The sequence below is a fragment of the Crinia signifera genome, chromosome 2 (assembly GCF_055691185.1).
Source record: "Crinia signifera chromosome 2, ASM5569118v1, whole genome shotgun sequence".
In the NCBI taxonomy this organism is placed as follows: domain Eukaryota; kingdom Metazoa; phylum Chordata; class Amphibia; order Anura; family Myobatrachidae; genus Crinia; species Crinia signifera.
Window position 1 is genome coordinate 13,387,015 of NC_139218.1, and position 13,790 is coordinate 13,400,804.

Genomic DNA, 13,790 nt, shown 5'->3' on the forward strand with positions numbered 1-13,790 from the left:
TTCATAGATAGGAGCTGATTGGGCGGTGATAAAAAAAATACATTTTATCACTTCACCAAGCTTAATAAATCTGCCCCTGAGAGTGGATCTATGAGGACTGGTGCACTGCATTTGTTGGACCCTGGGCTGTGTTTATAATATACAGTAGGCTAACTTAACCTCAGTGCCTCGCACTGCACACACCGGAATAACGTAACACCGTGTGTGCATGTTGCGTTTAGCGCACATTTATGCCTAGGTGAAAGACATTGGGTGAGATTTAATAGGATGAGAGATTCAGAAAATGAGAGATATGGGAAGAAATCTCCAGTTTTTTTTAAAGCGGCAATCATTTACACTGCAAAATCAAACTGGTTTTGCAGTGTAAAATGATTACCACTTTAAAAAAACTGGAGATTTCTTCCCAAATCTCTAACTTTCTGAATTTCTCATCCTATTAAATCTGACCCATTGTGTTTCTATTACAGCGCTGCCGCCCAGGATCTCTGTGTGTGTGTGTGTGTGTGTGTGTGTATAACGATAGTCACACTCTAACATCTTCCACTTCCCCCTGAAATAATACGCTATTACAAGCTCATTACCGTTTGGCTGCTGCGGTCAGAATCAGAGTTCCATGCTAGACCACAAAGACGTGTTCCCCGGATTGTAGGCCCTGTTCTATTTCTCCTTAGGTAACATACATTTTTTTATTAAACAAGATAAAAGCAGGGGTACTTCTGGGTCAATACAAAAGGACTGTAATAAATCTCAATCTGCTTTTATCTGCCGGTCTCGGTGTAATCCGAATCGCTTGGCCTTCAGTTACTGCTTACAGCGCACATTTCACGCTCCTCGGAGAACTATCAAGAGCGTCTCTCATCCATTTGATCTCTCCCAGGCCAGCAGCAGGGTGCGAGGTGTCACATGCAAGTAACAAGACTTCTCCGCTGTGGAAAGTTCTCACAAGTTTCACTTTTATCATATTATTATTATGTATTTATATCGCTGCAGCTTGTTCCTGTCACAAGCGTCAGCAGAACCAGCTCCATTGCATTGGGTGCAGCGGCGCGTTGGGGCCCAAAGGTGATGGGGTAATTCCTCCCCTGGATACACCTACTAGAAGAGTGAGTACAACAGATCAAAAGTTGAAGGGGTATAGGTCATTGGGTCGACCAATACTAGGTCGACATGCCTAAGGTTGACATTTCTGGAAGGTCGACACAAGCATTATGTCGACAATGGCTAGGTCAACAGTGACAAGGTCGACGTGGGGTTTTCCCGTTTTTTTTGTCGACACAATGTCAGACGTTTGTACTAATGGTGTCCACACAACATGAGATATACAAGGTATGGGGGGAAAAACGTGTGTTAAAAATGTGTGCGTCGACTATTATCATGTCCACCTCTTTTACATACGACCTAAAGTTCTGTCGACCAATCACCCGCAGACCACAACGTGTCTTTCTAATGAATGTCGATCTATTAACCTACACCCATTTTGCCAAGGGTACCGGTCACTAGGTCTACAATCAAAAAGGTCATCCGCTGTTGTCAATGGTCAAAAGGTCGACACGTGAAAAGGGTGGACATTCAGTAGGTCAGCATGGTCAAAAGTTCGACATGAAAAAAGTCCACATGGGAAAAGTTAGACATGAGTTTTATTTATGTCGATGTCAACAAGGACACGGTATAAGTGTACTGCGCCCCCTGGCATGGCGGGCACAATGCCTCGATGCGCTAGGCACACGGGGGTAATTCAGACCTACTCAATAGGCTGTGTATATTCTCTGCCATGCCAAACGCACGCCCCCCTCCACCTCCGACCAGATCCCCACGGCACGATGCAAACAGATGTGTGCGCTTACACATCTGCTCGCATGCGTATTTCGGACCTGTGCGGACAAGTATGAATCGGGCCCGCTATTATATTCTCAATGAACAAGTCGGTAAAAAAAAAAAAACATGAAAAACTCACGTCAACCATTTTCCAGATCAACTTTGGAAACATTGCCCATATTACTATATAATATATATGAATATTACAATATGACATTTCATAGGGGAATAACCCTGGTTTCTCTCTTCTCGCCTGAGATGAGAACAGGTCCCGGCCAGGCCAGGAACGAGGCCAAAACCCATTTACAGTGTGTTTATTTTCCTGGCGTTACAGTATCAGAACAATTGTTTGCTCGGCCTTTATTAAGATTCTGGTGTTTTCTGCAGAAGGCGAGTGTCCCGGGAGCTGCGCGGACGCATGGCCGGGAATGTGTTACATGTGCTCTGAGCTGCCAAGTTTCCCTCTCGGGGATCTCGTGGAGTAACACAGACATGAGATACGCGCTGACCTGCGCTCGGCTCGGAGAGAGCGGCGGCGGTGGTGTCAGAGCGTTGTTACTGGAGGAGTAGAAGGGATATACAGTTATATTGCTGCTAATAGCCACTGTTGTCTCTCTGGCTAAAAGCGTGGTGTGAGTCAACAGTCAAAATGCCGACATGAATTATTATTTTTTGTGCCGACATGTGCCGACAGGCCCTACCATCCACTAGGGCATGGAGGGAGAATATAATAGAGTGCCAAACGCAGCGAGGGGACGCACTACACTATGGCAGCGCCCATGTCGACTTTGTCAACAATTGGGACAAAAAAAAGGGAAAAGCTCATGTCGACCTTTTGACTGTCGGCCTTCCCATTGTTGACCTTTTGTATCTGTCAACCGTAAGAACTGGGGTTGTGTACTTGTGCCGCACCTATGACCCCCAGTGCACCGCAGCCACGTCCCCATCCCCTGACTCGGACATTGATCATGTCGGCATTTCTATATAACTGTTATAGATACATATGAGAAAGCCGCCAATTCCCACTAGAATCAATGGGTCCTGCAGTAACATTATCTCCGATACGTCCTACATTCATCTCGTGTGATATACGCAGCAGTGACACTAATATCAGGGGAAGCGGTCATCTATTAGAATGAACTTAGGTCTACAGTCATTAGGTCGACCCCACTAGGTCGACTGGCAGGAAGGTCGACCTGATTTAAGGGCGACATAGGCCAAGGTCGACATGACTTAATGTCTAATTTGCATAAAGGTCGACATGAGGAATGTCGACTGGTCATAAGGTCGACATGGGGTTTTTCACTGTCTTTTGAGCTGACATGTGCCGACAGGCGGTATTTCATGCCCTACCATCCACTAGGGCGTGGAGGAGGTTATTAAAGCTGTGGCGAGCGAAGCGAGCCACCGTGCCCGAAGCATTGCAAGCGAAGAGAGCTATGCGAGGGTCCGTTTCTCATTGCCAACTGTGTCCATGTCGACTGTGTCGACATTCGGATAAAAAACAGCGAAAAACCCATGTCGACCTTATGACCAGTCGACCTTCCTCATGTCGACCTTTATGCAAATTCGACCTTAAGTCATGTCGACATTGGCCCATGTCGACCTTAAATCAGGTCGACCTTCCTGCCAGTCGACCTAGTGGGGTCGACCTAATGACTGTAGACCTAAGTTCATTCTGATAGATGTACCGATTCCATCTGAATGGTCACCAGCAAGTTGTTAGACAGTCATTAGGTCGACACCATTAGTCAGACATGCATTTAGGTCAACATATGTCTAGGTCGACATGCAAGATCGACATGAGTGTAGGTTGACATGGGTTAGGTAGACAGAGTCATTAGACTGACATGGGTAAGGTCGACAGGGTCATTATGTCGACATGGGTAAGGTTGACGGTGAAAAAGTCGATTCTTTTTACCCTTATGTCCTAGTGTATGATAGGGCATGAAATACCGCCTGTTGGCACATGTTGTGTCAACATGGACACCGAAACGTACCACCACGTCCCCTCGCATGGCTTGCTGCGTTTTCCATGGTTCGGGCACACTATTTTATTCTCCCACCACGCCTAGTGGATGGTAGGGCATGAAATACCGCCTGTCGGCATATGTCGGCTAAAAAAAAAAAAAGTAAAAAAAACTATGTCGACCTAATGACACTGTCGACCTAATGACCCAGTCGACTTAACCCATGTTGACCTAATGACCCAGTCGACCTAACCCATGTTGACCTAAAGTCTTGTGGACCATACTGCATGTCATGTCAACCTAGACTCATGTCGACCTATCTGCATGTTAACCTAGTGGTGTCGACCTATCTGCATGTTAACCTAGTGGTGTCGACCTATCTGCATGTTGACCTAGTGGTGTTGACCTAATGCTTGTCGACCTACTTGGTGGTAACCCAATGACCGTATCCCATCTGAACATAGCAGAGACATGAATGCATCTGGTGCATCAGTCAGCTCTGCAGGCGTCTGAGCACAGACTGACAGTCTCCCTTTCAGAGTAAAGGAGATTACTGGATACAATTGCCATATATAGAGGTACAGGAAGGAAGAAGAATTTGGTAATAATGTACCACATTTTGGGACACTACAGGTGGGGGAGATCGGTCTGCCTGTTACATTTATAGATTGTGCAACATAAGAAAGGAAATGGAGAATTGGACCCAGGTTTAAAAACGTGATAAGGATTATTGAGGTAGATGTATGAAGCAATGATAAGGGAGAAGTGGCCCATGGCAACCAATCAGCACTCAAGTAACATCTAGAATTTGCATAATATTTAATTAAGAGGAGCTGATTGGTTGCCATGGCCACTTCTCTGTTTCTGCTTGCATCCCAGAAGGTGTACTATGAATCGTGATGCGAGGTGCGCATTAGGACAGCACATGTCACTGGTCCAAAAGATGAAAGACATGTTTTATGCAGGAACGCCCCCATTCCACTCTCTGCATGTGTTACTTCCCCCCACCTGCAGCGCAGCATGGTGTTATACATGTGCACAGTTACTGCTGTTGTTTCGTTGATTCCCAACTCAGAACCAGCACCTAAATCTCCCTGGGTGGAGTAAAAAAATGCGGTGCAGCGCGAAAAATCTGAAAGAGGTGTGGTCTCCCGTATATGTGTTACAAACCCCTGGCAATGAAAGGGTTACTGATTTCTCCCCATCGCGGTCACATCCATGTTGAGGGGCTTAATAGTGTCCCTGTGTTCTGCGCTTCGCCGGAGTAACCGGATCAGCCGTCGGATTACTGCGTCAATAGATTATTTATCACCTCACTGCGGCGTGTGAGGCCGTTAAGCGCTAATGACTATATTATTTATGAGTGTATCTTGAACCGTGGAACCACAGACAGATACGTGGTCTCGTGCCAAGCTGGCATGGACCGCCGGCCAAGATGGAAAAGGCAGAGGGAGAAACCAGGAATGTTCTGAATGTGAAGTGTAAACATAGAGGAAACACATCTGCCCCTTTCTATCCCAGTGCGACGCTGGTATATACCAGTCTAACGACAGAAACCCATGTACCAGCAAACCACACAATGCTGAGTGACCGGGGACCATGTTACTCATAAGAAGAGGATTGGGGAGCAGGGAATGGTGTAATTAGGGGAATATAATTCACCCATGCATTTTATATTCACACAAACAATTAGAAATAAAAGCAGATTTCAGTCTATCTAAACTATTCCGCTTAGCGCCAATTTTCTCATTGGAGACGGTCAGGAAGAGATCTCCTGAACAGCGCTAATCCCTGGCAACAGCTGAGATTTCCAGGCCTCGCAGATCCTGCAGATTGTTATTCTGATCTGGAATCCTCCCCCCTAATCTCTCAGTGACACAGATCATTATCATTGTGTCATTGAAGTCCACGTGTTATGATCTTCAGAACGGTCATATCCTAACCTAAATTGTGGCACCGTTGTCCAGGTCCTGAATCTCTGGTGCAGGGATCAGTACACATACACTAAGCCGTCCTGCGGTAAATTCCAGCATCTTTTTGTTATCGCTGGTCGTATACACAAGTTGATTTACAGTAAGCAGGCGTTTGGGGGTGGGAACTGGCTATTTTTTGGGAGTTTCAGGGAAAACGCAGGTGTACCCAGGTGTTTTCAGGGAGGGCATGTAATGTCAGCTCCGCCTCCGATCAGCCTGATTCTATTGCAGCTGCTAAGTAAGTCCTGGGCTACGCACAGTCTGCACACACTGGGGAATCATTACATGGGGAGCAGCTGTTATCTGGGAGTGTCAGGGAATACGCAGGCGTGGCCAGGTGTATGAGGGGAAGTCATGTGACATCAGCTCCGCCCCTGATCAGCCTGATTCTATCGCAGCCGCTGAGTAAGTCCTGGGCTACACACAGACACTGCACACACTGGGGAATTATTACATGGTGAGCGGCTGTTATCTGGGAGTGTCAGGGAATACGCAGGCGTGGCCAGGTGTGTGAGGGGAAGTCATGTGACATCAGCTCCGCCCCTGATCAGCCTGATTCTTTCGCAACCGCTGAGTAAGTCCTGGGCTACACACACACTGCACACACTGGGGAATCATTACATGGTGAGCGGCTGTTATCTGGGAGTGTCAGGGAATACGCAGGCGTGGCCAGGTGTGTGAGGGGAAGTCATGTGACATCAGCTCCGCCCCCAATCAGCCTGATTCTATCACAGCCGCTGAGTAAGTCCTGGGCTACATACAGACTGCACACACTGGAGAATCATTACATGGTGAGCGGCTGTTATCTGGGAGTGTCAGGGAATACGCAGGTGTGGCCAGGTGTATGAGGGGAAGTCATGTGACATCAGCTCCGCCCCCGATCAGCCTGATTCTATCACAGCCGCTGAGTAAGTCCTGGCTATGCACACACTGGGGAATCATTACATGGTGAGCGGCTGTTATCTGGGAGTGTCAGGGAATACGCAGGTGTGGCCAGGTGTATGAGGGGAAGTCATGTGACGTCAGCTCCGCCCCTGATTAGCCTGATTCTATCGCAGCTGCTGAGTAAGTCCTGGGCTACGCACAGACTGCACACACTAGGAAATCATTACATGGTGAGTAGCTGTTATCTGGGAGTGTCAGGGATAATGCAGGCGTGTCCAGGTGTGTGAGGGGAAGTCATGTGACGTCAGCTCCGCCCCTGATCAGCCTGATTCTATTGCAGCCGCTAAGTCCTGGGCTACGCACAGACTGCACACACTGGGGAATCATTAGATGGTGAGCGGCTGTTATCTGGGAGTGTCAGGTAATACGCAGGCGTGGCCAGGTGTATGAGGGGAAGTCATGTGACGTCAGCTCCGCCCCCGATCAGCCTGATTCTATCGCAGCCACTGAGTAAGCTCTGGACGGGATGCGGTCATTTGGTCTACTGCATTATGGTAGAAAGTCATTAGGTCGAATCCATTAGGTCGACATGCTAAAAGGTCGACATGACTCTAGGTCGACATGGGAAAAGGTCGACATGATTCTAGTTCGAAAGGTCATTAGTTCGACAGGTCATTAGTTCGACATTGTCTATGTCGACATTCACAAGGTCGACATGGAGTTTTTCACTGTTTTTTGAGCCAACATGTGCCGACAGGCGGTATTTCATGCCCTACCATCCACTAGGGCGTGGTGGGAGAATAAAATAGTGTGCTGAGCGTAGCGAGGCACCGTGCCCGACGCATCGCGAGCGCAGCGAGCGATGCGAGGGGATGCAGTGCACTTTAAACTGTGTCCATGTCGACTGTGTTGACATTCAGGCAAAAAAAACAGTGAAAAACCCCATGTCGACCTTGTGAATGTCGACATAGACAATGTCGAACTAATGACCTTGTCGAACTAATGACCTGTCGAACTAATGACCTTTCGACCTAGAATCATGTCGACCTTTTCCCATGTCGACCTAGAATCATGTCGACTTTTAGCATGTCGACCTAATGGATTCGACCTAATGACTTTCTACCATAATGCAATAGACCAAATGATCCCAACCCCTCTGGACTAAGCACAGACTGCGCACTGGGGAATCATTACATGGTGACCAGCTTGCGAATGGGCTTGCAGCTAATCACAGGGCTGCGATATTTTCACAGGGTTGCACAGGGCTGGATTTCAATCTGGTGGGGCGATTACCTGATCACAGGGCTGTACAAATTAGCAGCGCAGCGATAAGGTGTGAATAACCCCCAATATTCTTCCTCTTGTTTGACATGTTGCAGATAAGCTCCTGTTCTGTAGTACTGCACAGCGGGGGCAGATGTATGAAGCAGCGATAAGGGACACATGAGCCAGTGGATTTCGCTATGTCTTGGGCTGCGATTTACCTGATTGCAGGGCTTTGCTAAATCACATCCCTGTAATCAGGTCTGAATAACCCCCTCAAACTGAAGCCGGTTACGTCCACACAATGGATGGGTATTAATGGAAATTGCATTTCAATACGTCATTAGACTTATTTTTATTCTTTTTTAAATTCTGTATATTTATTTTAGCTGCGTTTTTTTTTTACTTAGGATGTTGAACATTAAGGTGGTATTCAGTCTGGGATTCCGACTGTTGGAATTCCGGCCAATACCACTCAGCTCGACTGTAACTCGACACCCGGAATTCAATGTTCTGGCTATCGAGTGTCGGAAAGTGGGCGTGTCGGCGAAAACGATGGGTGAAAGAAGAAAAATCTTCCGTGGTTCTTGTGCCCCACCCATTCCCAGGCTCTCATTGGCGTCTTGCTTCCCTCTGCCCTCTTGCTCTGGTGGATACCATCAGGTGGGACCTGGCAGCAGATGTCAACAGCTGACTGATACTATTGATCATTCTACAGGCACTCGTTGTCAGGGTAAGTTATATACCCTTATTCCTAAGGCACATAAGGCAAACCTAAGGTTACCGACAACAGCAGACCTGCACTATCCTTTCCAAAGCCAGCGTGTATTATTTATTACCCCCATATTTAGGCACACTCAGCCCACCGTTCACTGCTACAGCACACGGTGGTTCAGCAGCTAACCGGGATTAATCCGCGGCTTCTCACTATACTTCCTTTATCTTCTTTTTGCTGCTATTTTCATAGTTTGTGAACACCATTATGTGGTCATTTTAAATCACTCTTACCAAGGACTTTGTGCGCTTCCTATCCGGGACATGCACAGGACTGAGGGTTAGATGTATGAAGCAGTGATAAGGGAGGAGAAGTGATAAAGTGCCTGGTACTTGATCACCGGCCAATCAGCTCCTGACTGTTGGGTTAAAGGCTGGGTTTAAAAAGGGACAGTCAGGAGCTGATTGGCCGGTGATAAAGCACCAGGCACTTTATCACTTCTCCTCCATTATCACTGCTTCATACATCTACCCCATAGTTCCTTGAAACATTGGACAACCTATGGTTAATACTTCGAAAAATGTCACCTTATGTGAATAGACCTCACCGGTATCCAATGCTTATTTTAAATTGATACACAGTAATACAGCCGCCTGAAAGTGTGGAATACATTTTCAACATTCAACATCCACTCGACTGTAACAAAATCATTATTTTTGTTAATTTTCTTTATACTTATTTGTCTGTGAGATGTACTGGGAATTATTATTTGTAAATAATTATTTAATAAAAATGTATATATTTTATTAACCAAATAGTGCCCCCACACAGAGTCTACTCTCTCTTTACACGCTCCATGTATTTCTGACTCTTGGGTGCACCGCCCCATTACTATGAACACTAGGTGATTCATCGCGCCCTACGGGCGCTCTTCACACCATCGTAAGGGGCTGCGCCCCCTTAATTTGTGAACATTTGTATATGAGAAAGATGGTTAGAATTGTATGAAAGATGGCCTGTATTGCAACTTGTGTTATAGGTGAAATGTGGTAAATAGAGAGCATAGGATGTGGAAGGGTGTGTGTATTGTTTTGTTGAATTAAAAAGCGGTTACAGAGTAAGATGTATATTTATATTGTGGAGGGTACAGTGACATTTGTGGGTGGGGGGGGGGCTGTGTGTGCATGTTGTTTAGGTGTGTGTGTGCAATAGTATAGTAGGGTGTTTTTGAGTCAGCAGCTCCCCACTGGCGGAGGTCAGGACACAGGAAAACAGGAGGCTGGGTAGTGATAGGGGTGTGTGGGCATAAGGGGGACTAAAGAGGAGGGTGGGAGACACAGTGCAGCTTCTGCCAGAGGGTGAGGGTCCAGTGTGGCAGTACAGGAGTACAGGATGGTGGCCCTGAGTCAGTGTCTCCTCCTACTGGGTGGGAGTTCGGGTGCATGAGAGCAGGAGGCTGGGCTATGAGGCATGGTAGGGGTATGTGGGCAACACAGCGTCATCGACTCCCCAGTGCTGGAAGTTACGGTTCAGGAGAGCAGGAAGCTGGGTAGTGATAGGGGTTTGTGAGTATACGGGGGACTAAAGAGGGGCTTAGAGGTGCCGTGAATTGCGGGAGGGGCGGGGGGGTGCCGTGAATCAAGGGAGGGAGGGGGCGCAGGTGTCCGCAAATCGCGGGAGAGGGCGGGGGTCCGCAAAGCACGGGAGGGGGCGTGAATCGGGCTAGGGGGTGTTACGAATTGCGGGAGGGGGGGTGCGCGGGGGTGACGTGAATCGTGGGAGGGGGGCGTGAATCGCGGGAGGGGGGGTGCGCGGGGGGTCCGCGATTTGCGGGAGGGGGGGCACGGGGCGCGATTAATCAACCTAGTTGGTTATATATTCTTGTAGAAGGATGGTAGGATGTTGCGGTCATTCAGAATGCATTTACATAAACAGTAATAATAGCAGTAAAAGATCTGAATTAAAGCACTTACAGTAAAACAGAACAGGTGTTATATATTATACAAAGAATTGGTTGATGATGTCTAGGTTGACGTGCACATAGTTGTCACTGGAAAAAAAATGCCACAAGAAAAAATCAACACAGAAAGGTCAACACATGTAAATGTTGACATAAGTGTGACACCTCATTGGTGTCCATGTCGACACATGAGAATGAATATGAAAATATTCAAAAAAAGAAAAATAAATTTTCAAAAACTCATGTCAACCTTTTTCATTGTCGACCATAGCCGTGTCAGTGTTTTGCAGGTGCCATTTAATCCTGGGGTTGCCGTGAATCACGCGCAGGGGGAGGAGGTGAGGGGTGTCCGCGAATCATGGGAGGAGGGGTCGTGGGTGGATACCGTGAAATGCGGGAGGGTGGGTCGTGGGGGCGGGGGGTTGCCGCAATGACAGGAGGGGGGTCAGGGGGGGGGAATCGCGGTAGGGTGGTACCGCGAACCGCGGGAGGGGGGACCCGGGGGGTTGGCACGAATCATGGGAGGGGGGGTCGCAGGGTGCGGCGAATCGCAGGAGGGGGGGGTGTCACGGGGTGGGGCCGCGAATCGCGGGAGTCGCTGGGGGTGCCGCAAATTGTGGGGGGTGTGCTGCGAATCGCGGGAGGGTGCCGCAAATCGCCACAAGAAAAAATCAACACAGAAAGGTCAACACATGTATATGTTGACATAAGTGTGGCACTTCATTGGTGTCCATGTCGACACATGAGAATGAATATGAAAACATTCAAAAAGTGAAAAATAAATCTTCAAAAGCTCATGTCAACCTTTTTCATTGTCGACCATAGCCATGTCAGTGTTTTGCATGTGCCAATTAATCGTGGGGTTGCCGTGAATGGGGGGGGGGAGGTGGGGGTTGTCTGCGAATTGCGCGGGGGAGGGGTCGCGGGGGGTGCCGCGAATTGCGGGAGAGGGGGTCGTGGGGGGTGGGTGACGCAAATCGCGGGAGGGGGGTCGCGTGGGGGGTACCGCGAATCACGGGAGGGGGTTGCTAGGGTGCCGCAAATCGCCACAAGAAAATATCAACACAAAAAGGTCAACACATGTAAATGTTGACATAAGTGTGGCACTTCATTGGTGTCCATGTCGACACATGAGAATGAATATGAAAACATTGAAAAAGTGAAAAATAAATCTTGTCAACCGTTTTCATTGTCGACCATAGCCATATCAGTGTTTTGCCTGTGCCATTTAATCGTGGGGATGCCGTGAATGGGGGGGGGGGGGGGAGGAGGGAGGTGCATACCCAACATGACCCTCTCCAGGAGGGACACATTGCTCTGTTTCTGGACTTTCTTCTTAATTTATGGATTACCATCACCTGTGCTTAAACACCTTTCTTATCAATTACCCTGTTTGAAATGACAGGTGATGACAATCATAAATTAAGATGGAAGTCCACAAACAGAGCATTCTGTCCCTCCTGGAGAGGGTCATGTTGGGAGGTATGGAGGTGTGGGGCGCTCACCTAGTGTGTCTGGTGTGTTGCTGTGTCTTTGCTGTGTAACATGGAGAGGCAGAGAGGGTGTCTGGCACTGTCTGTGGGCTCACTGGGCTGGTTCTCTGTCATGTGAGTCAGTCATGTGAGTCAGAGGCTCCACCCAGGGTTATATCTCCAGACACACTTTGAGTGACAGATGTAGCCAAATATATAAGAGATTGGTCTCTTTATCATATTCTGAATATCGCAAGTATCTAAGACTAATACATTGCGGCAACAACACCCCTCCCTATAGTTATATAGTCAGAATCTGACACAAGGCCACCATATTGGTCTATGCCAAGAGACTGAGCCACAACAGACACAAGCGGAACCATGAGCATTGTAGTAAAGGGAAGGGGGGACTTACTGTGAACTTGGTGTAGAGCTGGTAGGTGAGCAGAGGGTTGGGGAGCTCCCGGAAGTAGAGTTTGCACAGGGACCCCACACAGTGAATGTCCTGGAGGTAGACTTCTCTAGTCAGGTCTGGGCATTGATCTGAGCCAAACTCCTGCCTGCAAGAGACATAACAAGGGTGAGCGATGCGCCTGGTTGTGGCCAGTGACCTTACAGAGGAACATAACAGCAATGGTGTATGACATGGGACTGTAGAACTACCAGTCTCAGCATGCAAGGCCCTTCATCTCTCATGGCACTATGGAACTACTAGTCCCAGCATGAAACCTCTGTGACGCCATCCTTAATAGGGTTATAAGTCCCAGCGCACAGACCATGGCTCTTCAAAGTCTAGAACACCTTCCAAGGCTCGGCAGGTCGCCTGGTGACTGTGGCATTATTGGGAAACTACCTCTTGGGCTGGCGAGGCATGTGGGTGCCGGATGGGATGCGGTCAATTTGCCGGCGGTCGGGATCCCGGCGTTCAGAATCCCGACACTGGAATCCCGACCGCTGAAATCCCGAAACTTTTTCCCTCCGTGGGTGTCCACGACACCCATAGAGGGAGAATAAAATAGCGTGCCGAGCGTAGCGAGGCACCGGGCCCGCTGCGTGGCGAGCGCAGCGAGCCCGCAAGGGGGGGCGATCCACGTCCCCCCCATGACGGGATTTCGGCGGTCGGGATTCCAGTGTCGGGATTCCGACCGCCGGGATTCCGACCGCCGGCATTACGTATCGGATCCGTGCCGGATGACTGCCCAACTGTAGGGATTCCGGTGGTCAGCACTCCGACATCAGAATTCCGTCTGTTTAAATGCCCGACAGTTGGGATCCTGACAGACGGGCTATTCTCCCTTGTGGGGGTCCACAACCCTCATAGAACCTGTGGCAAGCGAAGTGAGCCATTGAGCCCGCAAGGGGCTTCTTTGCGCTCGCCTCCCCGTCGGAGCACCGGCAGTCGGGATACTGACCGCAAGGATCATGATTGCCGGACCGCCACACCACACCCGAGGCATGTTGGGGCTTGTAGTTCAATAACAACTGCAAGGCCAGAGCCCAGATGGAAGCAATATAAGAAATAACCGGGTCGCTTTTCAGCTGATATTGGGGGTAAGCACTGTGGTCATTTATGGAACTTAGAGGTGAATTGTGGCTCATTTCTAATTTCTAATTTCATTTTCCCAATGGGTGAAATTTAATAGGATGAGAGATTCAGAAAGTGAGAGATCTGGTAAGAAATCTCCAGTTTTCTTAAAGCGGCAATCATTTACACTGCAAAATCAGTTTGATTTTGAA

At 48.5% G+C, this 13,790-nt stretch overlaps 1 protein-coding gene across 1 annotated transcript in view; it reads right to left on the reverse strand.

The window, feature by feature from the left end:
- ARHGAP31 (Rho GTPase activating protein 31) overlaps positions 1-13,790 on the reverse strand; it is a 133,540-nt gene that overhangs the window by 52,127 nt on the left and 67,623 nt on the right. The window contains exon 3 of the mRNA XM_083171570.1: positions 12,469-12,613. Within this exon, the coding sequence (XP_083027696.1) occupies positions 12,469-12,613 (145 nt within the window). The remainder of the gene's footprint in view (positions 1-12,468; positions 12,614-13,790) is intronic.